Genomic DNA, 25584 nt, shown 5'->3' with positions numbered 1-25584 from the left:
TAGTGCAATTCCCTTTAAGATTAACATCACTGATGACATTACTATTAAACTATCACATTCAAATTATTTACACAGTTTATTAGGCATGCTAATATTTAAGATGAATTCTGCTATAGAAAATCCATTGACGATTTTTTTCCCATCCATGCAATAACCGAAGCTTTACAGTTGCATTCACTAATAATGATTTATGCAATTTCCAAGTTAATTTTTCAATGATATTTAAAGTATGAACCCAGTTATATTTATATTATTTTATATTTATTAGTTTAAAAAAGCTTGAATCCATACATTAATATAGCAGATAATCTGTAAACTGATTTACAAGGTGTGTGCTATATAATTACAATATGTAGGCTATATTTTGTAATGCATTACTGTAATGCAGTTCAGGGAAATGTGAGATTTCAATTAAAAAAAACTCTATATTAAACGATTATATTTCGAAAGCAAAAATAGTTCAAATAAACATATCTCCATTATTAATTAGGGTTATGCAGCCGCGATGAATGGCCTTTTAAGGAAAACCCCCGTTGCGTAACAGCGAGTGACGTCAAGGAGTCACAAGACTCCCCGGCCGAGAGCTTCGCTCGCTCGCCGGAACCCGGGTGTTTTATCATCTTGAGTGAGACGGGAAAAGATGGCGGCGGGGATGGAGCACCAGGGAGGAACCGGCTTAGCTAAATTTGCCAAAACCTAAAGAGCTGTAGTTATACTGCGCGTCCCGGACTGTAAAGAGGAAAGCCTTAACGTGTGTCCTCTGTGTCTGTCGGGAATTAATTGATTTCCTTTTCTTTTTTTACGCGTGGGTGACCGCATGTTGTTTTGTTGAGAGACCGTAAGTGTGAGACAGGACGCGGAGTGGGTAGGGAAGGGCAGGCAGGTAGGCAGGCAGGCAGGCAGGTAGGCAGGTAGGTAGGTAGGTAGGTGGGCGCTTGTTGTATTGTAGTGGGATGTTCTCCGTACTCTCCTATGGCAGACTGGTTGCCAGGGCTGTCCTGGGCGGACTTTCCCAAACCGATAGCCGGGATTACAGCCTAGTGACGGCAAGCTGCGGCTTCGGGAAAGATTTTCGGAAGGGGATTTTGAAGAAAGGCATGTGCTACGGCGATGACGCCTGCTTCATAGCTCGACACAGATCCGCCGATGTCTTGGGTAAGTGCACTCTTTAACTTTTAATAATAACGATGATGATGATGATATTTGGAAGAAGGACCACAATCAAACAACCTTGTCTTGTCTGGAAGACCCGTAAGCAAGCAGACCAGGTAGGTACGTCGTTATGAAATGCATATCGTTGCAGTATTTAGATCAGACATCTTTTCGGTTCCCCACATTCCGGATGAATGCATATTCATGCAAACCACAATGTATTATTAATTGCAAAGCCATTCTGTGTATCGTGACTTGAACTGCATGCCCTGGTGTCAGCATGTGGCGGTACATTACAAAGCGACACTCAATCCATCAACCGGGCAGATGCTTCCCCCTACATGCATCTTCAAAAACATTATGGTTGACATCTAGTACTTCGACATTCAAACGAAAAGCCGCTTTTAGAGCTGCATCTGCATGAGCAGTCTAAAGTTGAACCTCATTTGTCTTGTGTCAACCCACGATCACACGTCTAAATGTGTTATGTAAGTCCGCAGATCGCATTTCCAATGCATGGGAATTGTGATCATTTGCGTTTTTCGTACTTTGAATACTGAGTTTTGTTTTATGCTGAAAAATATTATCCCGGGTTTGGTGGTCGTGACCTTTTACCTAGAAAGAGAGAGCTTGTTCCTAGTAGCAGCAGTACGAGTAGTGGCCACAATGTGTATGCCTAGACCATTTAAATGGTCTACCTGTTTTGTATTCAACATTCATAAAGTGTGTAAAAAGTCTGAAGCAAAAAGCTACGTCTGTGGTTTTCATTAGCTAACGTCGTTATTCTACATATGTAAAATGTTTACGTTTGTGTGTAAATGTTTTATTACAATTGTACCTCATCTACGCAGGACGATATGTGTGGTAAAGGCCAATAGGAAGTCTTGTGCTTATAATGTAGTTTTGCATCTGTATCATTGTGTAGTACTCTCTTAACTACACTTACAATTGTTTAGCTTGCTCGTACCGACATTGCAAAGCTTTAAAACCGGCCGTGTGGTTATTTAAGGACATTCCCGGTAGTCGGTCGCCTTCTTAAGGTCAGAATGGTCAAGCATGGGCGCAGCCATGTTTGTCAATAGATCACGTATTTTTATATACTCGTTATATATAACACTCGCAAACTTATGTGTCATTTTATATTTGTAGAGCCTAACAAATACAAATTAAACTCAAGAGCAAATCTTCAATCATGAACGATACTACCAGTCACCAAATAGCCTAATTATTGCTCCCAGTGAACTACACAAAATATAGATTGTGAAAATAGACCACGACTTTGGAAACGTGCTGCAAATAACTTAAGTTTAAAGCATGTCTGAAAGATGCATTGCACACATGATTTAGTACCTGACATTTGGTGCTGAGCTGCCTGTACAGAAATGGATCGTGTAAGAACACACCGTATCTTCATTTGAAATTAAGACTTCTATGCCAAAATACTGTTCAATAGAGTATCTCCAACAATTGTAAATTTGCTGATTTTATGCCTTGTGATTCGAGCCAGTGAACATTTGGTGCTGGAGATTCTACAAGCCAGGACATAGAATTGTTTAAATATCATTGTAATATAATCTTTCCATTACACCCAATGACTCTGATTGCACATTGAATTTTGATTATCCTGTAATGTCAATGTTAGAAGCTGCAGTTGACTGGTTCTTTTTAGTTGTAGTATCAACATGCTTGTAGTAATTGTCTGTATTGTTTCTGTGCATGGATTGAAGCTCTCCTAATCAGATGCCTTATGTGGCACAGAGGGCAGTGTGGGATGCATTTGTATGCCAGCTCCTTGTCATTTTACTAACGTGTAATGTGTGTGGATGAGCAAGTTGCAACAGTACATAATCTTCGATGGTGTACTTTCTTAAACTGGATGTATTTGTTGACTTGTAAAGGCATGGCTTTACAGAAGCATATTTGTAAGGTGACAGCCTACATTCCAGCCAGTTCTGGGACATTATTTCTGCACCAGGGTTGGGGTCAATTCCAGTATTTCCATTCCAGTTAAGTTTGTAATTCCTTTGTCAATGAAATTACAACTCCAGTACAGTGAATTGGAATTTGGAATGGGTCTGGGGAAAAACAAGGAAGTTGGAATTGAACCCAACCACGATCAATGCATGTTCTAGTGACCTAGAATCTATAGTTTAGTCAGGAAACCCCCTCATTTGACTCTTTTGTTTTTTCTTCTAGAATTAAATAGTTATATATTGCAGAGGTTAGCTACATTGAAAGGAATTGGCAGAGAAGTGAAGCCTATACATTTATGCCACCATCTGGGTGATATGACTCCGTGTTTCCTTTAATGGATACAGTTTTTACTATAGATATCTCTCCTTTGTCCCCACTCAGTCATTTGCTGCCATCCACCAGTCTAGGCTGATTGAGTGGACCTGATGGAAAGCCATTTGTCCAGTTTTTTTGTTGTAAGTTCTGTCTTCTTGCTTTGTGAAGTGACTGATGTACTTTTATCAGTAATCAGTGCTTGGGATAAATGGTGAAGGGGGATGACTCTTCAGTTGTGGAATCGTATCTATAAAGCATTGATGGGAAGGGAAAGGTCCATTTACGTGCAGAATGTGGAAAATTAAGATATTAGAACTCCCTTGGTATTTTGGTCTTCTTTAAGGGCATAGAGTATTTTAACACTGGGATCAAGGATCATTTTATTACCTTGGATAGAAAAAATAAATACAAAAATCTCCCCTTATGCTTTCATCTGTGTTGTATTATAACAGCTTGCGAAGCTTAGCGGCTTTCAGAATTGAACAGAATGTCCTCTTCTTTCGCTCAGATTGAGGGATGAGTCATTCTAAAGCACAGTAAGACTTTGCCGTATATCCCTGCATGCTTTGCTCCATTCCCAGAGAAGAGGTTCTGCTGTTTTAAAATCAGATGTTTGCAAGCCCTGATTACTGCAACTCCCAGATAGAAAGAGGAATTGCTTTGAGATTTTTCTTTTTTTGTGAGAGGAATCGAATCAGAAGGTTTTACAATTTGTTTAATCTTCAAGACATCTCATTTATGACTTTTTTTTGTTTTTGAGATTGGAAGCAAAGATTAAAATATTGTGTAGAAGTAGGCCTAAAAAGCCACTAGTTACTACATTTTATTGCACACATGGTAACATGGTTCACTTAAACTTGGAACAAAATCTGAATTAATTTCCAGGTATTTTTTTGCAAGGACATCTACAAAAGCACAAACTTTCACTGTCTTCACAAATTCACAAAATCCTACAGTTTCTTTTTTCTTTGTGCTGTTTTTATTTTAGATTTTCTTTGAGTATTAATCTGCATACCTCTGTTACACATTTATCTGCCTTGCAGGGCAGTTTTCTCTCTCGTTTGAAATCTGGTGCCAAGTTGATCTCGTCCTCGCAGGAGTTCTGCTGTTTGTTCCTCGAAAGGGATGCAAAATGCAGTGGGGAAACTGGAAGGTTTAATACAGAGGGATCATATTAATGTGCAGCTTATCAATGGTGACATCTGAGCAGACTCAACCTGAAGGAAAGATGATTGCATTGTTCAGGTTGGGAATTAAATTGCTGTACTTTAACTGCATTGCTCTTGGTCTCTTTATGGCGCTTCAGCACTGGCAGAAAAGCTGTGCGGTGGTGTGTTCAGATGGGTAATGATTGAGCCTACTGGTCAATGTATAAAGCATTACATTCATATTCGACTAAAGCTGAGGTAAAACAAATTGACATGCAATGGGACTTTGATCTTAAGAACAGAAGAAACAACATCAGGACAAGGTACATTATAGTAATCCTGCTAATGTTGCTGGGAAGCCTATTACAGTGCACAGAGGTGCTATTCTGTTAATGGGATCAGTGAAGAAACTCTAGTGGGTTTTTTGCAGGCTTAATGTGTACAGGACTGTTTTAACTGCTTGTTAGCTGGCCTTTGATTTCCAGCATGGCATATGCAAAGCCTGGCCTAGTGTAACTTATTAACTGTAAATATTAACTATTAACATGTATTTTATTATAAGGGTATTTGATTGCCTGTGACCATAGGCCCTGAGTTTTTGTTCTCCAGACTGTCTGAGCTTTTTATTGCTGCTTAAAATGGTAGAACAAAGCATTCTGGGCTCTGTGTGGCTGGTACCCATTGACATGTAAAATGAGCTTGAAATCACTTATGCTTCTGCTGGGCAGTAATTCTGCACTGTTATCAAAGAAGATTGCCTTTAAGTCGAAGAACTCTTGAGCCACCTGACCCTCGGCGCTATAAGAATGTCCTGATGGAATTTGAATTCTGTTAAATTTTTTCTTTAATCGAGCAAACATTTTCACGATCTTCTCCAATATAACTTCAAAATTCAGACTAAATTGTAAAAGCATCCCGTCAGAATCCTCCCTCCCCACCTTAACAGGTTGGAACTGAAGTAGTTAATTGTCATACCAGGGATTTTTGGCATAAGGTTTATTTATGAATATCCTTTTTTTTTTAATGTGGGAATTGGGGATCTTTATCCGGTCCCTCAAGGACAGGGACTATGGAAGGGGTTTAGTGAATTATCACCGCACTGTAATTTGATATTACCAGTGGTTTAAAAATGGCCATTGATTCTCTGTCCCCCCAGATGTGCTGTTAAGCTATCTTTTCCATTTAATTAAATAGTTTGCATTAAGCCCACATCCTCACCCACACAGTATATACAGGGGTAATGCACCTCATTGTCCTACTTTACTTGCAACATGTGAGAAAAAAGGAGAATCTTTTCACATTGGTAAAGCCAACATAAATGTTAGAGTATAATTTAGTTAGCTGTTAGACATTTACAAACCGTTTAGAAGTGATATAAATATAGGCCTTCCTAAGATGCAGTTAGTAGTTTGGGCTATTGTCTGCAATTTCTCAGTGTCCCTAAAGACAAAGCTAAAAAGGCAAAGGTGATATTTTTGTTTTTTTTACTACAACAAGTGCTTCCTTTTCTAGTCCTCTTGTGGAAACTGTAGACACAATAGAAATTAGCTGAAGAATGAAATGGTGTCCAAGTAACATACTGTGAGCGTGCATACTAGACTGACTCACACTGTTAAAGGCATATGTGCATACTTCCTTCTCATAGTTGCAAAGGGAATTTCGGGGCAAAACACAAAACAAAAAAACTGGAATGCAGTGAAGCAGATTCATTTAAAACGATGATCTGACTCGAGGCTGTGAATTTCTTTGGATTGTTTATTCTAGATGTTAATTATGGTGTCTATTGCTGGGGCGTTTACCTTGTTTTTCCCTGTACTGCATGGAAAGGCACCAACATGGGCAAGCTTATGGAAATATACACAGCGCTTCAGGTGTTGTAGATAGAAGGGTGTGTTCAGAGTCCTATTTCAAGCAGGGATGTCCTGAGCTTCACCCTGTAGCAGCATCCCTCAACCCCCGCCCCACCAACACGCATAACTGTGACTTTCCATCTATGTAAAGGAGGAGGAGTAAGGGGTAGGGGGCTGTTATTGTACATGAGGCATGCTTTGTGATGTTCCCTTGTATGGTTAGCATAGCTGATTCTTGGTCTGTGTGTGCAGTTCAGCTGTAAGGATTGCCTTTCCTGGAAAAATCTTTCTCCCAGCCGGCTTGCAGCAAGATCATTATCCAGGAGAGGGGGGGGGGGTGGGAGGAGTGGTTGGGGCAAATGACACTGGTGCTTATTCCTAGCTGTGGTCGATCCATGACAAAGCTTTCTCCAGTGTTCAGGAAAAGTCTGGTAATTAATTAAATGAATAAACACAATACAAGAGTTTCAAATGTTTACTACTGTATTAAAATGTGTACCTGGGTGCAAACATTAACCTGCTTTACTTGGCTCATTTGTGCTTGGTACAGTGTGATGAATCAAGTTATATATGATGGGGGCTCCACCAGTTTTACATGAATGGAGATAAACCTGTCCATACTGTAAGGGGAAACTGGCCTAGATCTGTGCATGTGGAGATTTGAAAGGCAGGTAGAGGGAGAGGGAGAGGGGGCAGACAGGGTGAATGGCTTTCTATGCCTCCCCCCAAAAAATCTGCCTTCTAGCTGGCAGACCCTATATAGGGACTACAGCATCCATTAAGGGTAGAGGAATAATATCAGCTGGATATTTGGAACACTAGAGCTTCAGTCACCTGAGGGATGGGTTGATGACTGCAATCGGACAATTCCTCCTGTATCGGTTTCATTTGGCACATGGTCTTGGATTGTAGAATGTATATCCTCACTGGATGTCAACATTTGGGCAAAAGGGACCAACTGACAAACTCCATTGCTATTTTTAAAACCAGGCATCGTGTGCATCAGGAGCAGGCAAATTCCCCTTTGATACTCCAGTGACCTGACATTTTACATTCTATCTGCTCTTCAAAATGTGCTAATGGGGCTTTAGTGATCCAGGAATTTCCAGTGAATAGAAACATGCCTCAAGGTAATGAATAGCCCCCCTCCATTAGGTGTTTTTTGTGGTTCTTAGACTGAAGTCTGTTGGTGGAAATCCTGTAAATTGTTAGCAAAAGTAAAGTCAAAACACTTTTCCCCTGTTGAAGTGACCCCACTGCTGCACTCAGTGCCAACACTGTTCAAGGTTGAAAAACAATCTTTGGGCAGTTTCTAGCTTTCTCCCACTCTTACGAAAGGAGAGTGGGTATTAAAGAGCAGTCAACATGTAAACATGTATTACATGTACATGTATTTGTATTTTAAACAAAAACAGCCAGCACAACCTTTCAAAGAACTACAGGTGAACAACAGTCAGGCACTCAATTGCAGGCATCTCTGGGGTGGCAACGCAAGACACACATTGCTGTAGCGCCACAGTAAGCATTGCTATGAAGGAAGTGCTGTCTTGCTTTTAACACTGCCCCTGAGGGCCCCAATATGGCTGCATCTATAAAGACCAACTTGGAGCGCAAGTTCACTTCCTTTCAGAGCAGAGATGTGTAGTTTGACTTTCATTAGTCAGCTCCCAGCAGGATTCCCCATAACGTGCTGCACAATGTGTGGGGGGGGAGGGGGGGAAATGCCAGAGTAGTGTTTTGCTATTGTCTTATCAGGTGCATTGGAGACTGCAATTTTAATAGTTGGGGATATGTCATTCCTATGTCTCAATGCCTCTCTTCCCTCTTAGCTCTGCTGGTGCTTTGGTTCTGGGTGCATGATCTGTACAGGGAGGCCGTCATCCTGTTTCCCATGCTGGTCTATAGACCTTGATGGTAAGCTGCATTCACTGTAACCCCTGGTGTCTGAAGGGGGTCGGTATTAGAGGAAGTAATTGATTAATAATGTTGGGGGGAATTAAATAAATAAATCTCTATAGCAGATGTGGTGGATGCTCACTTCCCTACTAATAGCAGCTCAGCCACTGATCTGCCTCCTATCCGCATCGGCCTGTTTTACACGGACAGGTGGCCAAGGGGTGTTCTAATTAGAGAGAAAGCTGCTTAAACTGCTGCCCCAGGTCGGCTGTATTACTGGAGTTTGCTGGACCAGGGGATTAAGGAGTTCAGGCAGGGGACATTCCTCTGAGATGGTTCCTGCTCGTGCTCGGCGGTCTACTGAGCCAAGCCCTCCATAGTAGGGCCCCCCATAATCTGGTCTCCAAGCCCAGTATGCAGTCACTCAACAGGGATCCCCTAAAGCCCTAATGGTGGAGCTATCATACCTTAGTAGGGGGCACTTGGACGACATTGCACCTGCCTTTTGTAAGCCAATATGTTGGTAATTCTTTGGAAATGCTCTTCTGTTATTCACAGGAGGGTTTTTCCAACAATGAGACAGTGGCTAGAAGACAAGTTCCCAAACCTATAAGTCCTTCCTAAGTTTTTCTGTTCAAAAGCTCCAGTATCTTTATTTACGCTACACATCACAAAACTGCAGAAGTGTAGCAAGAGCCTGCAGTACTGGCATTCTTCAAACTAGATGAAGGCCATTTTCCAATTCAGGGACCCTGCGGACAACAGACTGTGATATCCACAGTGATTGACCTTCTAGTACTCCCCTCCCACTTACCTTTCTGTTTTATGTTTGTGTGCGTCTTACAGTAGTCATTGTGTTTATTACTGGAAAGTACAGACTGGATTCCAGAAAATATTTTGTGAGAGACCCTCAGTGCAGCCCTGAACACAGGCTCTATTTATTGCTCTTGCCTAATCTTCGAGAGGAGCAGCGGGTGCCCCTCTTGATATAAAGGGAACCGCTGGTGATTCAGTATACAGCAATCGGCTCACCACTCGCTCTATTCTTCTGCACAGGCTGCCGTTCAGCCTTTGAGTAAGAACACAACTGAAAAATTACACTTTACATTAGTTGAAGAATAAATAGTTCAGTTGGGTGGTGGGGAGGAGCATTTTAATTTCAGTTTTTAAAATCTGATTCTAATTCTCCTGCCAGAATTTATTTATTTTTTCACCCCTGCCCTCTGATATGGAGTGACATGGATATCAATAGCTCCTGTATCGCCAATGTGTTTGCAGGCTTGGCGAGTGCAAGAGCCTTAGTGGCATTACACCATGGTGTCTTTCTAAGCAGGGATAGAAGTGGTTAAGAATGAGAGGTGTCATTTGGCCCATGTTCCTTCAATTTTAACACAATCAATCTGGTTGCAAAATTTACTCCAAAGATCAAGTGTATACAGTGGAACCTTAGATGTAATGATCTCTTGCAAATGTGCTGTAGTGTGAAAATGAATTGTTTTGCAACTTATTTTTATTTACTGCCAATAACCTTTACGTGTGATGTGTTCTCTTTGGATCTTTAGATTTTTGCTGAAATTAAGATTCCTGTGAAAATCAGCTTTTTATGAGTAGTTCTTCATCACTTTATTTGCAACAGCCTTTAAACCAAGGATGAACCAGTACACATCTATGAGCCCTTCGGGGAGAGTTTATGCCTTTTTCCGGTGTGAAGAGGTGCAGCCTTTTGGAAGCAGGATTGATATTATTCATCATTACTGTGGTAGGATTCCAGTTTCATATAGTTGTAATTGTATAGACCTGGCAGCAATTCTATATGAAAACGAGCACTGTTACGGGGTCTTTAGCTATACAAATGTTCGTAGACAAACATGAATAAACAAACAATTTTAGATGCCCTGTTGGATTGGAAGACAGGGTGGGAGTTGTATTTTAAGCTCTAATTGTACTTTATTGTGAAGTCCCATTTTTGCTGAATGTTATACAGATATTTGGTTGGAGTCTATGAGAAATGCTTTTGTACACCAGGGCAGTAGAAGATGCAGGAAGCATGAATTAATTGCATGGTTTAGTGATGAGCACAAATTTAAACCATACGTTTCTAAAAATATGCATGCTTTAGATCATTATATTGGCCAGAACTTAAAGCCAGAACTCACAGATCCTTTCTATTCTAATGCAAACTTTTAAATTTGGATGGCCTGGTCTCGCTGCTTGTTTTAAATGTGCTTGTCTGCTGTTATAGTCATCCATTTCGTGAATCTATTTAATGTTGGTAATTAGGGTCTTACTCCCTGTGGTTGTAGGCTGACCAAAATAAGTTTGTTGAAGTAGTCAGTGGTGACATGCATTTTTAAATTGCAAGTGGGTTAAAAATGAATGTACTGTCCTCTGTATGACTCGCAAGTTGACCAACCTTTTTTTTCCCCCCAGTGTGCTGCCTTGCTAACAGATAGATGAAAACATCCCTCTAACCTATGATAGGTGTGGGGGAGGGAGCAAGTAATAGCCCAACACTGCTGCCACTTTGTGCCAAGCTAATGACATCAGATCTATTGTAATGGTGCATATAAATTGCTTAATTGAGATGTATCTGAAGATTAGCCTCCAAGATTTATTTCTGAGTGTCTGTGGCCTTAACTGAACCCAAAGAGAAGATGCCATTACCATGACAGTACACGCATTACACATACTAACAAGTGTTATTAATTAGTGTAAATGCTCCAGCTGTTCTCCCCATCCTCCTGACTGGTGTGATCTGTTTTTGCAGGGGTGGCAGATGGCGTGGGGGGCTGGCGGGACTATGGCGTGGACCCCTCTCAGTTCTCAGGGACCCTGATGCGGACGTGCGAGCGCCTGGTCAAGGAAGGGCGCTTTGTGCCCAGCAGTCCTGTGGGAATCCTCACTACGAGCTACTACGAGTTACTACAGAACAAAGTCCCTCTATTGGGTGAGTACTGATTGCATTATTTTCCCTCTTGCCAGGTGTAGCAGCTCCTTTGATTTTTCCCCACCATGCAGCTTAATCATTACACTCTCCTAAAGCAGATCTTTTGTGTTATTCTCAGGTGACATTCAAACACCCTCTAAGATAGATATATTAGAGCCCATTGCTCGACTATCAAATTAAGAAGCTAATTTCCAGTTGATCAACATTGGCAAATTGTTTTAATGAATTATCTGAATTGTATTGATTTTTTTTTTTTTTTTTTTTATGCTGTATTGTTGCAATGACAGTTTGTTTCCAGAGTAGGGTTCGGATTCTACTCATGGGAAAGCTTGTAGCTTTGAAAAACAGGCTCATTTAACCGGATCTGCAGTCGGCACTGAGCTTGTTTAGGACTGGCTGTGGTTGAGCTGCACGGGGTGTAGAAGTCTCAGCATTGCAATGCTACAGAGTGAGTCACAGCTTAACTCCGTCAAGATGGAGTATAAACGTATAAACGGCTGGCTTTAGTCAAGACCCAGTCAAGGTTTTAACTGCTTGGCAATGCCTTGGTTCTTCCAGTAAATGGGTTGTTTTTGCTGGGGTTATTTTAATTGCAGATGATGCTTGATTTTTATATTTTTCCATAAACAACTCTGGTAATATGGGAGTTATAGGTACTCCGCAGTAGTTTGTTGCTGTAGCTTCTTCAAATTTCTGTTTGGAACCGTTCCCAATCTTTTATTCAAAGCTGATTGTATGCAGTTAATTTATTTTGGAAGTGGACAAAATAAGTGATTTTTGTGTGTGATCTCCCTCCGTTCTGTGCCAGGCAGAACATTTCCTTGAGATGAGTCATTGGCAGCTGGGTGTGGCAGGGTCCACTGGGTCCATGGGGCCTATTGTTCAAGTTCTGTTTTTCCACCCCTTTCAAGCAAAGCCAGTCATGCCACTACAGAAGGCGGGGGGGAGGTTCCTATGGGCGATGCAGTTCCTTCATTCAGTAATGCATCCCAGTATGCCTGCAATACATTGTCCACGGGTGTGTTCTCTGTAGTCCAATTTTGCTACTGTACCCCATCTCAGGCCTTCTATTAATCAGATCAGATGAGAGCTGTGATCAGTAGCCATTTTAATACATACCTTGAAATGACTTTGCTGAGCATGAATTTGCTTATGCAAAATTCATGTGTATTAGCAAAGCAAAATAATCAATTTGTTTTTGCTCAGAAAGAGATTGAGTAGTGCCTTGGTTGCTGCCTCTTTGTAACTGAACTGTGTGTCCTCAACCTACTAAGAACTAGAGATCCACTTGCAACCATACTATACTGTCCACCAGTTCTGCCTGTGGGTGTTTGAGTGAGTGAGAGAGAGATGTGGGATTGTTATAGCCTATATTTTAAGTTCAGGAAAACAAAAAGGCTTGCAGGTTGCTTTTTCACAGTTATGTTGCATACTGTATGCTTTAAAACGAATAGGTGTAATAGAGCTTAAATGATTTTTAGTTGACTTGATTTTCTAATGACCCTTCATAATACTCGCTTGTTTGCAGTTTGTCATTTGCCTTGAACTCAGTTGAACAGTAGATTTAAAAATATTAGAACTCCTCAAACTGTAGTACACAAACATTATTGTGGCGTGGTGTCTAAAAGTACCTGGATCAGAATAGAAAAAGACTATGGGTTATTTGTATTGTGCATCCAGGTAACAGAATTATTATGTTGTGTTTTTCTGGCTGTTGAAGTGAATAAGAAAAGATCTGGGTGTTGCATAAGTTTTTTTTACCTTGTAAAACTCAATTAGCCCTGGTTTAATCCTCTAGACACTCTTACATGACGAAGGGAAACTGAGGTATAAGAGGAAGCCTGGATGTGGTACAGTTAAATTCAATCAAGAATAATCAGTATTATATTCCATACACTGCTGCTGCAATTGTGCAAATGCTGAATTTTCAGCATGGGAACTGCCCTCGATCAGGCAACACGCGCTGAATAACGATGAAGCGATCGGCTCGGTGTCTTCTGAGCTTCCAGTTTTCTATTGCTGCACAAGGCTGGCTCTGCCTTTTTAAAGCTCAGTGCATGACCTGTCTTTTACCTGGGGAAGCCAGCAAGATCTGCGGCAGACCTCCCACCCTCCCCCGTCTCCCTGTAGAAGGTGCTATAATCCTAAAGATTGCCGCTCCTCTCGGGTGCTATAATTAAACTGTAAAAGTGGAAGGGGAGTGGCAGGGGCCCTGCAGTTGCTAGGAAGAAGCCAGGGCAGGAGCCCCCTGACTGCTGTAGTGGAAAAGGTTGACTATTTTTAAGCTTAGCGTGTGTGTTAGTGTGTGCAGGTTCAAAGTGGAATGTGGAAGGTGACCCCTGTGGCTGGTGCTAAAATGCGGTTGGGCTCTGCTCAAAGGTTGAATTCTTTCTTGCTCAAACGGGTGCCAGCCAATAACTATCCCTGTCCTTTAGCCTCCCATTTTGTCAGATTCCTGCCCGAGCTTCCCCTTGTGACCTAAGCAATCTGGGGAGGTAAACCATTTAGTATTGACCTGCAAGTATGTTTCTGTTGCTGATGGGGCTAAAGCAGACACTGAGGAAAGGCAGGCTAATGCAGTCCACAACCTCAACATATGTGCATGTCTACACTAAATGTATGTACTGTAAAACTTTGGTTTAAACTGGATAGTTGGACTCTATGTATTGAACATTTAAGTACTGAATCTGGTGATGTCAAACTGATCCCACTGTACCGTGTGTGTGTATGTGTGTGTGTATATATATGTATGTATGTATGTATGTATGTATGTATATATATATATATTATATATATATATATATATATATATTTTTTTTTTTCCCACCCACTGTTTGTTTTTCTTCACCGGTGTCATGTATTTTTTTTCCATGCAGGCTGTGGTTTTCAGAAAGATTAGTGTAAAATCGTGCAATCAGCAACTGATAATAAGCACTGCAGTAAATTACATGGCAAAGGAAACTATTTGTAAGGTAGAAGAATTGCCCTGCTTTCCATGGTTAGAACAAGTTACACTTTTAACAAGTGATCCAGTTATTTGCCAGCTGCGTAGGCATGAGGCGCAAGGAGCTGGAGTGACGACTTTCACCACAAGGTCACTCACCCTGGCAAGGTCTGGACACGGCCTGGCTCCCTGCCCTCACTTTTAATCATTACAGCAGACTCCTGCACAGGCCAATCCCAACTGCCCTTAACCTTGCAGCACTCACACTGGTAATTACGCAGTATGAACTCAATTGTATAGGCCTTTGAGTGCTAGCTAGATTCCAGTATCCCTATAATGCAAGGGATGCCATAATTAATAAAGACTGTATAACAATTGTTACACAATGGTATTATGACCCAGGACAAATTCCATTCTGGCCTTCATGGCGCATTGATCAAGACTATTTCACTTTAAATGAAAGGTATGAAATGTATTGCTGGTAATGGGGAGGGGGTGGGGAAACAACTTCTGCATCTGTAAATATGGAGCGTCCAGTGTTTTCTAAAGTAAGCAAGTATGAAGGGCAGGTAGTCAATTGATTTTCATTGTGCTCTGTAAAATGAACAGATTTCTCCACAGCAGTGCTGTTTTCCTGCCTAGGAAAAGTTAAACATGATCCGGTGGTGTGAAAACCAGAAGCCCTGTGGCTGCCGAGGAGCAGATTGAGTCTACAGGAAACCTGTTGTAGTGTAGTCCAGCTCATGTTTGTTGTTCTTGTGTTCTGAGCAGGCAGCAGCACGGCCTGCATCGTGGTCCTGGACCGGCAGAGCCACCGGCTGCACACGGCCAACCTGGGCGACTCGGGCTTCCTGGTGGTGCGGGGGGGTGAGGTTGTCCACCGCTCCGACGAGCAGCAGCACTACTTCAATACCCCCTTCCAGCTGTCCATCGCCCCCCCTGAGGCGGAGGGCGCCGTGCTCAGCGACAGGTGGGTCCCATGCGTTACTCTCCCTGGGTTTGGAGTGGGGACTGGAGCTCCCAGTGCATGGGTGTCAGATTTCTGTGTTTTCTGTGTTATGTAGTGTTTGATGATCCATCGAATCCCATAACACCCTTCCGATGATCTTCACTCTCAATTCGGTCAATTATGCATCACACCCTGAGGAACTCGGGCCAACTGTCAATTGTATAGCTACGATTGGAGCTCGGTTTGATCCAGGCTGTAGGATACATGCTGAAGTCTATGGAAGACATTTATCATTGTGTCACTTAGGAGCCCACTTCTCAGACTTTAAATGCTGTGTTCTCTTGTGTGTAAGCCTGGCCTGTGAGTTTTCCTCTCTTGTGTACTTTCCAGACATTTGCACAGTGAGATAAGGAGAGACACATGTGAGAATCCCTCTACAGTATTTTAGCCGGCAGCCTGTGTACAGCTTTGTTTGTGGTTACCAAGATTCTCTGCAGGCTTGGAAATGTTCTCCCAGTCGAGCATTATATAGAGTTTGTTTTATTTGCAAGGGTTTAGTCTGACAGTGCTTTCTCATTTTGTCAGTTTACCTGCATTCATCCTTGGAATCTGTCCCCCCTCTATAAACAGAACCTTCTTGATATCTAAAAAAAAAAAAAAGGAAAAAAAAGCTATTGTGGGAGTGGCTGGGAGAGAATTTCACCTTGAAGTACAATATTGGAGCCATCTTTTACTTTCATATGACTTTCAGCCCCTGTTCCAAGTAACAGGGGTAACATTCAAGTGATGCTTCCGAGACCGGTGTCTTGATTATGTCCAAATTCTTCTTGGTACACGCTGTGAGCAGTACAGTTTTAAGTGATGCTGTGTGCCTGCGAATGTGGGATAGCCCAGTTTTCCCAGGCCTGCTGCCTAGCGCCAAGCCTGTCCAGTGCAGACTAGAACTGCGTCAGTGCTGGCCCTGTGATGTCACGCCACTTCCCCTTTAAGTGCCAGCCAGGGCCATGTGACTTCTGATTCTCACTGCTGTCCTCCACCCCTCAGTGTAGTGTCCCAGCTCAGTTTGTTGGGTGGGCAGGTGTGGAGGCAGGGCAGGGGGCTCTGGCAGGCCTCCATCCACACTGAGATAAGACTGAGGGGAGGAGAGGGAAGGGCAGCAGGCCTTGCTCTTGTTAACCAATCAAGTTCTCTCTGGATGTTTTTTACATTTTCTTTCCCCATGAGAAGGAAAGGCTCTTTCGACCCACGTGTTTGTTTCTCTATTGATGTCAGACCTGTACAACACACCGCTGTAGTCCAAGATCTCTCTTCTCAGCTTGGTAGATTACACTGTCCTATGTAAGCCTATGCCAGATCCGAGGTGGGAGCTGTGTTGGTTGCTGCCAAATGTCACAGAGTGCACTGGGAGACCGCCAGTGGGGGAACCATCAATAAGAACATTTTACATTTAACAGGCACAGATTTGTTGTGATTTTGCATTCGCGGGCAAGTATGAACTTACCCCTGTTTCTCTGGCTTTGTTATTGACATCCTGCTTCAAGGCCTGTTCTCTGAATCAGTTGCCTCTCGGGCTTGTGTGACAGGAATATCAAGAGACTCCCCTCGGGCTGATGGGTACAAAAGCTATTTGAAGCATCGAGCACTTTTAAGACCCAGCACTTGTATTTGGAGCTATAGGAAACCCATGGTCTTTTGACAACACTGCCTTTTTCTCCATAAGGTGTGGCATTCTAATTCTGACGCAGCTCCCTCGCCCAATGCCTCACTGCAGTGCTTCCTCTCGAGCCCTTATTAGACCTCAGTTAAAGTGGATAAAGGCAGCAGACTTCCTGTGTGGGTTGCCAGAGCTCTGCCTAGCTGCTGGGGGGGTTAACCTCTTTCAACCTCTTTCCACCTCTTTCCACACTGTCTTTCCACTCAGCTGAGGTCAACCACCCTGGCTGTTACAGTACTGTCTCTGTACCGTGCACTCCAGGGGGAAGCGGACTAATCTGTCTGGCGGTGCTGCATGCAAAGCTCGCCTGGCAGAAGCTGCACTGATCTATCAGCCTGTGCCTATGAGTGAACATATTGCAGTATCCTCCTTTTTTAGTGTGTAGGGATTCAGTTTTTTTCCCCCCCCCCATTTTTAAGCTTCTAATTCAGCCCTCTGCAATACAATCCGTCATCGGTGCTCTCATCACGGTGATCTTCACACTCTGGTTAACTGGCCTTCACTTCAAACACATCGGCTACGTCATTGTGCAGACTCCTTTATAAAACATTAATCAGAAAATCACACGCCACATAATTTGAAAGTTATTCACTGATTTTAGTTTTAATGTTGCTCCTTCAATTAGATATTTTTACAGTTTGTTGAACACTGAATCCACCGCGTGAAAACTGCTTAGATTCCAGTCAATTGAACCAACTTAAATTTAAACTTTTCCCTGCCACTCCCATGGATACGCATGTGAATGTAGTCGACTATGACTGTACAGCCCTGAGGTGTTGGAGAACTCTGGTGAACCACTCTGTCCACTTCACAAGGAGATATTTCTGAAATGAAAAATAACCACAAAAAGACATGGGTTTCATGTGATTTACATATAATGGGCCTTCTGTCTATTACAATTCTTAATGCTTCCTATACTAAAGGATCAAAAGGCTCCCATATGAACAGCTTTTCACAGTTCACTGCTTTTAATTAAATGTTTTTTTGTTTAAACTCAGTTTCTCTGGCATTAGCAATATGTACTGAACCCAGAAGATCCCCAGACTGAAATTGTTCGCCTCTCTCTCATTGTAGCCCAGAAGCTGCGGACAGCTCGTCTTTCGATGTCCAGCTGGGAGATATTATCCTAACAGCCACTGATGGCCTCTTCGACAACATGCCTGATTACATGATCCTGCAGGAACTTAAAAAACTAAAGGTGAGCATGCATTTACTCATGGTGCTTTACATTGTAAATACCAAGTACAATTAACATTATAAAAAAATATTAGAGAGTACTTGGATAAGACCTACCTCTCACTACTCTCATTCACTTTCATTTGCTAATATACAATACACGATGTAATCAGGGTAAAGGAATCTTTATAAAATGTTTCTCCACCCATTAGATTGAATAACAAAGGCAGAAGAGCTCCAATTGGTGTATCTAAACGGACGTCTTAGGGACTCAAATGTGTGGCATCTCATTTTAAAGATTTAATGCCTCAAGGATTTCAGTTCATGTTTAGTTTTTTTTGCTCTGCACTGATGTCCTTGTTTATCTGAGCAGTAGCCTGTGAAGGCTGTATTGTGTGCATGTCTCAATCTGTCACGTCTGTGGTTGCAGAACACCAACTACGAGAGTATACAGCAGACGGCCAGGAGCATCGCCGAGCAGGCCCACGAGCTGGCCTACGATCCAAATTACATGTCGCCTTTTGCACAGTTTGCTTGTGACAATGGACTGAATGTAAGAGGTAAGCAGTGAAACTGCAGACTTGGGTCTTGTCTTGCTTTGTCTGATGCTCGTGGTTTCGTATTTGAGAGAATGAAGAAGTCTGTGTGGCTTCTTTGGGGGAAGGTTGTAAATTATGCTGCATAGGCTACATGTCTGAGAGTGATATGGGATTCCATTGTTCAGTATTGAAGTAGTTATCACAAGTTGAAAACCAAGCAGATTATGGGGGTCAAGCATAAAAACGCCTGCTGTATCTGTACTGCTCCACTTGACTGCTGTTTCTTGACACCTTTCCTTTTGTTGTGTGTGCTCTGCAGGTGGAAAGCCAGATGACATCACAGTTCTTCTGTCGATAGTAGCGGAATACACAGACTAGTCTCGACTGGAGGGGGGCAGGGGGGAGGTCTCTTCTCGTCTTCCTCCCGTATCCTATTGTACTGTTTCCTGCTGGCAGGATCGGGGACATTCTCTCGCCCCCCCATTTTTCAGCTAAAATTCTCCCCCAAAATGTCCTACAGTCGAAGCTGTCTAGACTGCTAGCTGGAAGTGTAAAAACTCTACTTCCCTGGGCCATGAATACATTTGAATCTTCAGGAGGTCTGCTCTGTGTGATCACCATGTGGTTATAGAGATCGGGGGCTTGAAGCAGTCTAGCATTTTTAACCATTGCACACCAGAGAGGCAGGAAAAAAGCTCCTGTCATCATCACTTGCTGAACAAAACATTGGGATTTTTTGTTTTGTTACTGCCCCCATGCAGATGCCTGTCATTCAATCCCAGGTTCAGCAGGGGAGAGTCCTCCTGGCATTTTTTTTTCTGCTAAATCTCCCAATCCCTACAAAATCTAATCAAAAAAAGAAATCTGCATTTGAGAGGTTTCCCCCATTTCCAGCGGGAATGTGGGACTATAGCTGTGGGAGGAGTGAAGTGAACAGAAGAGTCTCTGTGCTTGATTGAAATTTCTGAGCTGAAACCAACGCCGTCAGTGACGGTGGATGAAGGAAGACACGCTTCTCAAATCAGAGTCATGTTTCAACAAACTGAGGTGTTGATGCCTTGTTGTGTGTGGGCCAGGGGGTGAACCACTCTAAGGTTACCAAGGTGTAATTTGTTTAGTCACGGATACTATATATCCCGGCCTGGTTTGTCGTCGGAAGTCTTGGAGGTGAATGGCGGATGCCAGCGAGGGTGTGGCAGTAAGTGGATTGGATGTGTTCGCCTGAGTCGCCTGGCCAGTCTAGAGGGCTGGGAAAAGGCGCTCTAAGCTCCACAGAGCAAAGGGTGTGTTAGGGGGTGCTCTCAAGGTCAATTAATGTCTAAATTAGGAAAAAGGAAAAAAGAAAAAAAAAAAATGTATAGCAGTCATGTAAGTCTGCCTCTTCAACTAGATTACCTCCATCATCCACCCACTAAATTAGCTAGTATTTATTTGATTATTGCAAAATTGCCTTTTGGGAAATCCCCACATTCTTTTTGTAGTCCCCTCCATCAGAAAGCCTTGTCTGACCGCAGGCAACTCCCATCCCCTCTTTTTTTCAGAACGTCCCCTGGTCTCCGGTGTGAAGGTGTGTGTGTGGATTCTGTTTGTGCAGAGTATACACAGCCAGTGGGTCCTGAGGATACTAGTGTGTGTGTGTATACAGTGAGGGGAAAAAAGTATTTGATCCCCTGCTGATTTGTACGTTTGCCCACTGACAAAGAAATGATCAGTCTATAATTTTAATGGTAGGTGTATTTTAACAGTCAGAGACAGAACAACAACAAAAAAATCCAGAAAAACGCATTTCAAAAAAGTTATAAATTGATTTGCATGTTAATGAGGGAAATAAGTATTTGACCCCTTCAACTTAGTACTTGGTGGCAAAACCCTTGTTGGCAATCACAGAGGTCAGACGTTTCTTGTAGTTGACCACCAGGTTTGCACACATCTCAGGAGGGATTTTGTCCCACTCCTCTTTGCAGATCCTCTCCAAGTCATTAAGGTTTCGAGGCTGACGTTTGGCAACTCGAACCTTCAGCTCCCTCCACAGATTTTCTATGGGATTAAGGTCTGGAGACTGCCTAGGCCACTCCAGGACCTTAATGTGCTTCTTCTTGAGCCACTCCTTTGTTGCCTTGGCTGTGTGTTTTGGGTCATTGTCATGCTGGAATACCCATCCACGACCCATTTTCAATGCCCTGGCTGAGGGAAGGAGGTTCTCACCCAAGATTTGACGGTACATGGCCCCGTCCATCGTCCCTTTGATGCGGTGCAGTTGTCCTGTCCCCTTAGCAGAAAAACACCCCCAAAGCATAATGTTTCCACCTCCATGTTTGACGGTGGGGATGGTGTTCTTGGGGTCATTCCTCCTCCTCCAAACACGGCAAGTTGAGTTGATGCCAAAGAGCTTGATTTTTGGTCTCATCTGACTACAACACTTTCACCCAGTTCTCCTCTGAATCATTCAGATGTTCATTGGCAAACTTCAGACGGGCCTGTACATGTGCTTTCTTGAGCAGGGGGACCTTGCGGGCGCTGCAGGATTTCAGTCCTTCACGGCATAGTGTGTTACCAGTTGTTTTCTTGGTGACTATGGTCCCAGCTGCCTTGAGATCATTAACAAGATCCTCCCGTGTAGTTCTGGGCTGATTCCTCACCGTTCTCATGATCATTGAAACTCCACGAGGTGAGATCTTGCATGGAGCCCCAGACCGAGGGAGACTGACAGTTATTTTGTGTTTCTTCCATTTGCGAATAATCGCACCAACTGTTGTCACCTTCTCACCAAGCTGCTTGGGGATGGTCTTGTAGCCCATTCCAGCTTGTGTAGGTCTACAATCTTGTCCCTGACATCCTTGGACAGCTCTTTGGTCTTGGCCATGGTGGAGAGTTTGGAATCTGATTGATTGATTGCTTCTGTGGACAGGTGTCACTCCCTTTAAGAGAGTGCTCCTAATCTCAGCTCATTACCTGTATAAAAGACACCTGGGAGCCAGAAATCTTGCTGACTGATAGGGGATCAAATACTTATTTCCCTCATTAACATGCAAATCAATGTATAACTTTTTTGAAATGCATTTTTCTGGATTTGTTTTGTTATTCTGTCTCTCACTGTTAAAATACACCTACCATTAAAATTATAGACTGATCATTTCTTTGTCAGTGGGCAAACATACAAAATCAGTAGGGGATCAAATACTTTTTTCCCCTCACTGTATATGTGTGTGTGTGTGTGTGTGTGTATATATATATATATATTTTTTTTTTTTTTTGGTAACCTAAAACTACCATTAACGCACAAGAATAATACTAGCATCTGTGAATGCTTACATCGGAGAGAGCATAGGTCAGATATGAATAATAAAGGTTTATTTTTATAACTTTTTTTTTTCTCCAGTGTCTCATTGTTAAACTGAATCAATCTGGCAGTACATTAGTTGGGGTAGTGTGAAGAGAGGGTAATAATGACTTCTTAACACATTAATTTTGCCCCCCTTATTATGATCTTATTCATGCCCGCAATGAAAGTCCTCAAGCCATCTTCTCAATAAACCTCTCTATATGAATCAGGTAACTCGGTTGTGAAAGGTTTTTAGTGTTACTGTTACTTTCACATGGCTGACATCAGGATGTGTTTGTCTTCTGTAGATCTGTACTGTGTATGTGCATAACTTTCTGTGCAGCTGATTTATTTTGTAATTTAAACTCAACTTTTACATGTACTGTGTACATGTCGATTTTATTTAAATTGCTCATCATGCTTGTAACAGGCATTATTTGTGGTTTTTTTTTTTTTTTTTAAGCTTCTCACTAGTGAAACCAATAAATTTTGATTTTCATTTGACTATTCCTGTATTGATATGCTCAGCTCAATCGTGATTTGGAGGATCTGTGTGCTACCCAGTTAAGGTATAGAGAACTGAGACCCTTGTGCTATTGTGCCTGCTTTCCATATAGTCCTGATGTCTTTCATACCTTTTAAACCCATTGTGATCAAATGTAGTGCACAGGTATGTCATTATTCACTCATAACATGCTTCACAATTAGGCTGGGAGGGATGTCATTATTACTGAAATGCACTTTACTTCAGCTACCAATAGATCTATAGCCTAATCACTGGCCACTTGACTGACACTCACATGTGGTGATCTATATATTTTTGTAATTGCATTTTTCCAGTTGGGTAACTAACACTGACTCTGACTCTTTGTGGAAAATCACTAAACACATGGCATGGCTTTCCATGCCAAGTAAGCTTTCTGCTGAAAGAACCAGTTGCAGATCAGTGCCTGTATTCAGTCACAAATGTGTGGTTTTGGTTAAATTGAATCAACTGCTTTGAGAGTTGAGAAACATTATTTCAAATTAAGTGAATAATAATCTTCCCAATACTGTAAACTGCCACGGAGCAGTTCAGGACCCACATGGTCAGTGTTGTGCAGTGCACTTGGGATTAACAGCCACACAAATAAACAAGGGCTGGACACTGGGTAGCAGACTGAGACCACCACTGCGCTCGACGGCCGTGCGTGCTGGTTGAGATGCAGGTGCACCAAAGACATGTATTTCCTTGGCTTCATCTCATTTGTTACTTGTCTGTTTTAAAATCTAAAGAAATACTGTAATGTAAAGAGAGTCTGCTTAGTGTTTTTTGTTCTTTCAAAATCTTGTATTCGATTTGCTCCCATTTCGATTTGCCTTGGACATATTTATTTTTCTCCCCTTTGATAATTGTGGTCTGTGCATAAGTGTTATCAAAGGGGCACAGAGCCAGCGACTGATTTCATAAGCAGCCTCAGTGTTCAGGAGTTTGAAAACTAGGTGGTCTTGCTTCACTGATGAAAAATGGGAGTTTAGCATTTTGCTTTCTAAATTCTAGAGTGAAACCAAAGTAGGTAAGGTAAGCCATAATGAAGCGTGAGCTGGACACTCCCTCTAATGTCCCTTGTCCCTAGCAATGCTGTACACTGTTTTAAAGTTGGCAACTCTTAAAAACCCTAAAACAAAAATTGCATACAAAAGTCTATGAAGTTTTACTACTTCTCTTCAGGTAAACAACAAGGTGAATTTGAATGGTTAAATTACTGTAGGATGCACTACATAGAAGGGAGTATTTCTTTTTCATTCGATTTCCACAATTAAAAAAATGGGAAAGTACTTTTTTAATTGTGGAAATTTGAATGAAAAATAAATATATATAACAATTACTAAGCTAGATGCCATGCTCTTATGAATATCGGTCGAATGGAGTCTCTGCATGACGAGCTTGATCTTTGTTAAAGCTGTTTGTACCTCTGGGATTTGCTTCTCTACACCTCTGGTGCTCGCACTGCGGTCTGCTTTACTGTATGCTTCTGTGCATCTCCAAAACTGTAGCCCTGGGTTTGAGGCAGCAAAATGTAAGCTAACATCAAGAATCTTATAGCTGTTTTCAGAGACCTGTGCAGGTTAGAACTAGCCTTGGACTGCTCTACCTAAAATAATATTAGGTAGTCCCAGACTAGTGCTAACCTGTGAAACCAGCCCTTAGTGTTGTCCTTTTGGCTTCAATCCTTTCCAAAGCCTAAAAACTATAATAAATGTAAAATCTGGATGACTTCTGGAATTCAGATTGCAAGATGTTTAGTGCCACTTATGTTTAAAGCTGGAGGTGATAGATGTGCAGTATAGGGTTCAAATTCTGTCTGAGACTCTGCTCTCCTACCTTCCCTTCCCTTCCCTAGATGGCTCCAGCAAAAACGCAGCTGTGTAAATGAGCCCCTATATACGTGGCTTTGGAGAAAATCTGCCAAAGGCTTAATTAAAAATAAGAACATTTTTGTTTGTGTTTTTGTTGGCAAGATGTTTTCAGCCTCCAGTTTTAATGTGTGAATTGGGCTGGCAGTTGTGGGGACCGGAGTAAGCCTTAGACTAGTCCAAACGGGCACCATATCGGCCTTAAACGACGAATCCAGTTCTGTGTTGTAAGCAGCCTCATTGCAAAGCCAGCTTATCCCTGTCTCCAGCATGTAGAAGGCCGTCCCGTGTCCTGTTCTTAAACTCTCCGCTCGTGTGGGGGTGCTTCTGACGTCGAGATTAGGTTCTTGACACTTTTGCGTAGGCAGCGTCGTGGGAGAACTGCACATGCTTTTTGTTGTGTACAAATACAATAATGCAGGAATAGTTTCTGTAAATATATTTTAAGAGCTGTAAAATATTTAAATAAAGACTATAGTATTTATACTAAACACTTGGTGGGTAGTCCTTTTTTGTTTATTCAGGTATGCATCTCTTTAATTTGAGTTTCAATATTTTAAGTTAATTTACCTTTCAGATAAGTTTTCTGCTGCTGTACTGAGCCTGTGCAAAGGGATTATATCTAGGAGCTAAAAGCTGACAAAAATTACTTTTGAGAGATTGCAGAGCAATTGGCCTTTCATATGGGATGGGATGGGATGGGGAGGGGGAGGGAAGGTTGCTTTAGGGTTTGGCAAAGATTTGGTACACACTGTTCCAGCCCCTGCTAGGATCCCTGGCTCGGTTTAGGTGCATCACTTTAGCAGCCGACCTCTGGCAGCATGAGGAAGTAGCACATGCTTTCTCAGCCTGCTTTTTTTTTTTTTTTTTTTTTTTTTTTTACTTTTAATGGAGTAATGACAAGAACTTAGCGGCAGAAAAGTCTCCAGCATTGTTCTCTACTGACTCATCCAGCAACCCTGATCTGAATCTGTTCTAAGTCAACTGCAGGGTTTCCTCAACTCCACAAGCTCAACCTGTCCCCATGAGCTCGCTTCCCCACCCTGGCGGTCCATGAGACAATCCCCTGCGCTCTGCTACACATTCCTGCCAACCCACAGCTGCCCAGTAATGTGTTACTTTCACTCTATCCACATGCAGGTTTTTTTAACAATGTGGTACTTTTCAAAAACCCTGCTTTGATTATTCAGCATTCTGCCAAGAAAATAAAAAAGATTTGTGGATTGTCTTTGCAAGTGTCTAGTTTCCACTGGGGAGAAAT

General features: G+C 42.2%; 1 protein-coding gene across 1 annotated transcript; it reads left to right on the top strand.

Moving 5' to 3' along the window:
• Window positions 1–598: 598 nt before the first annotated feature.
• LOC136712460 (protein phosphatase PTC7 homolog) lies at window positions 599–24814 on the top strand. The gene is made up of 6 exons (XM_066689071.1): window positions 599–1155; window positions 11103–11282; window positions 14998–15196; window positions 17964–18087; window positions 18496–18625; window positions 18924–24814. The coding sequence occupies exons 1-6, from the start codon at window positions 954–956 to the stop codon at window positions 18980–18982; spliced, it is 894 nt and encodes a 297-aa protein (XP_066545168.1). The 5' UTR covers window positions 599–953; the 3' UTR covers window positions 18983–24814.
• Window positions 24815–25584: the final 770 nt, after the last annotated feature.

The sequence above is a fragment of the Amia ocellicauda genome, chromosome 17, assembly GCF_036373705.1.
Source record: "Amia ocellicauda isolate fAmiCal2 chromosome 17, fAmiCal2.hap1, whole genome shotgun sequence".
Lineage (NCBI taxonomy): Eukaryota > Metazoa > Chordata > Actinopteri > Amiiformes > Amiidae > Amia > Amia ocellicauda.
The sequence above is the reverse complement of the archived record's forward strand: the minus strand, read 5'-3'. Positions and strand labels throughout refer to the sequence as shown.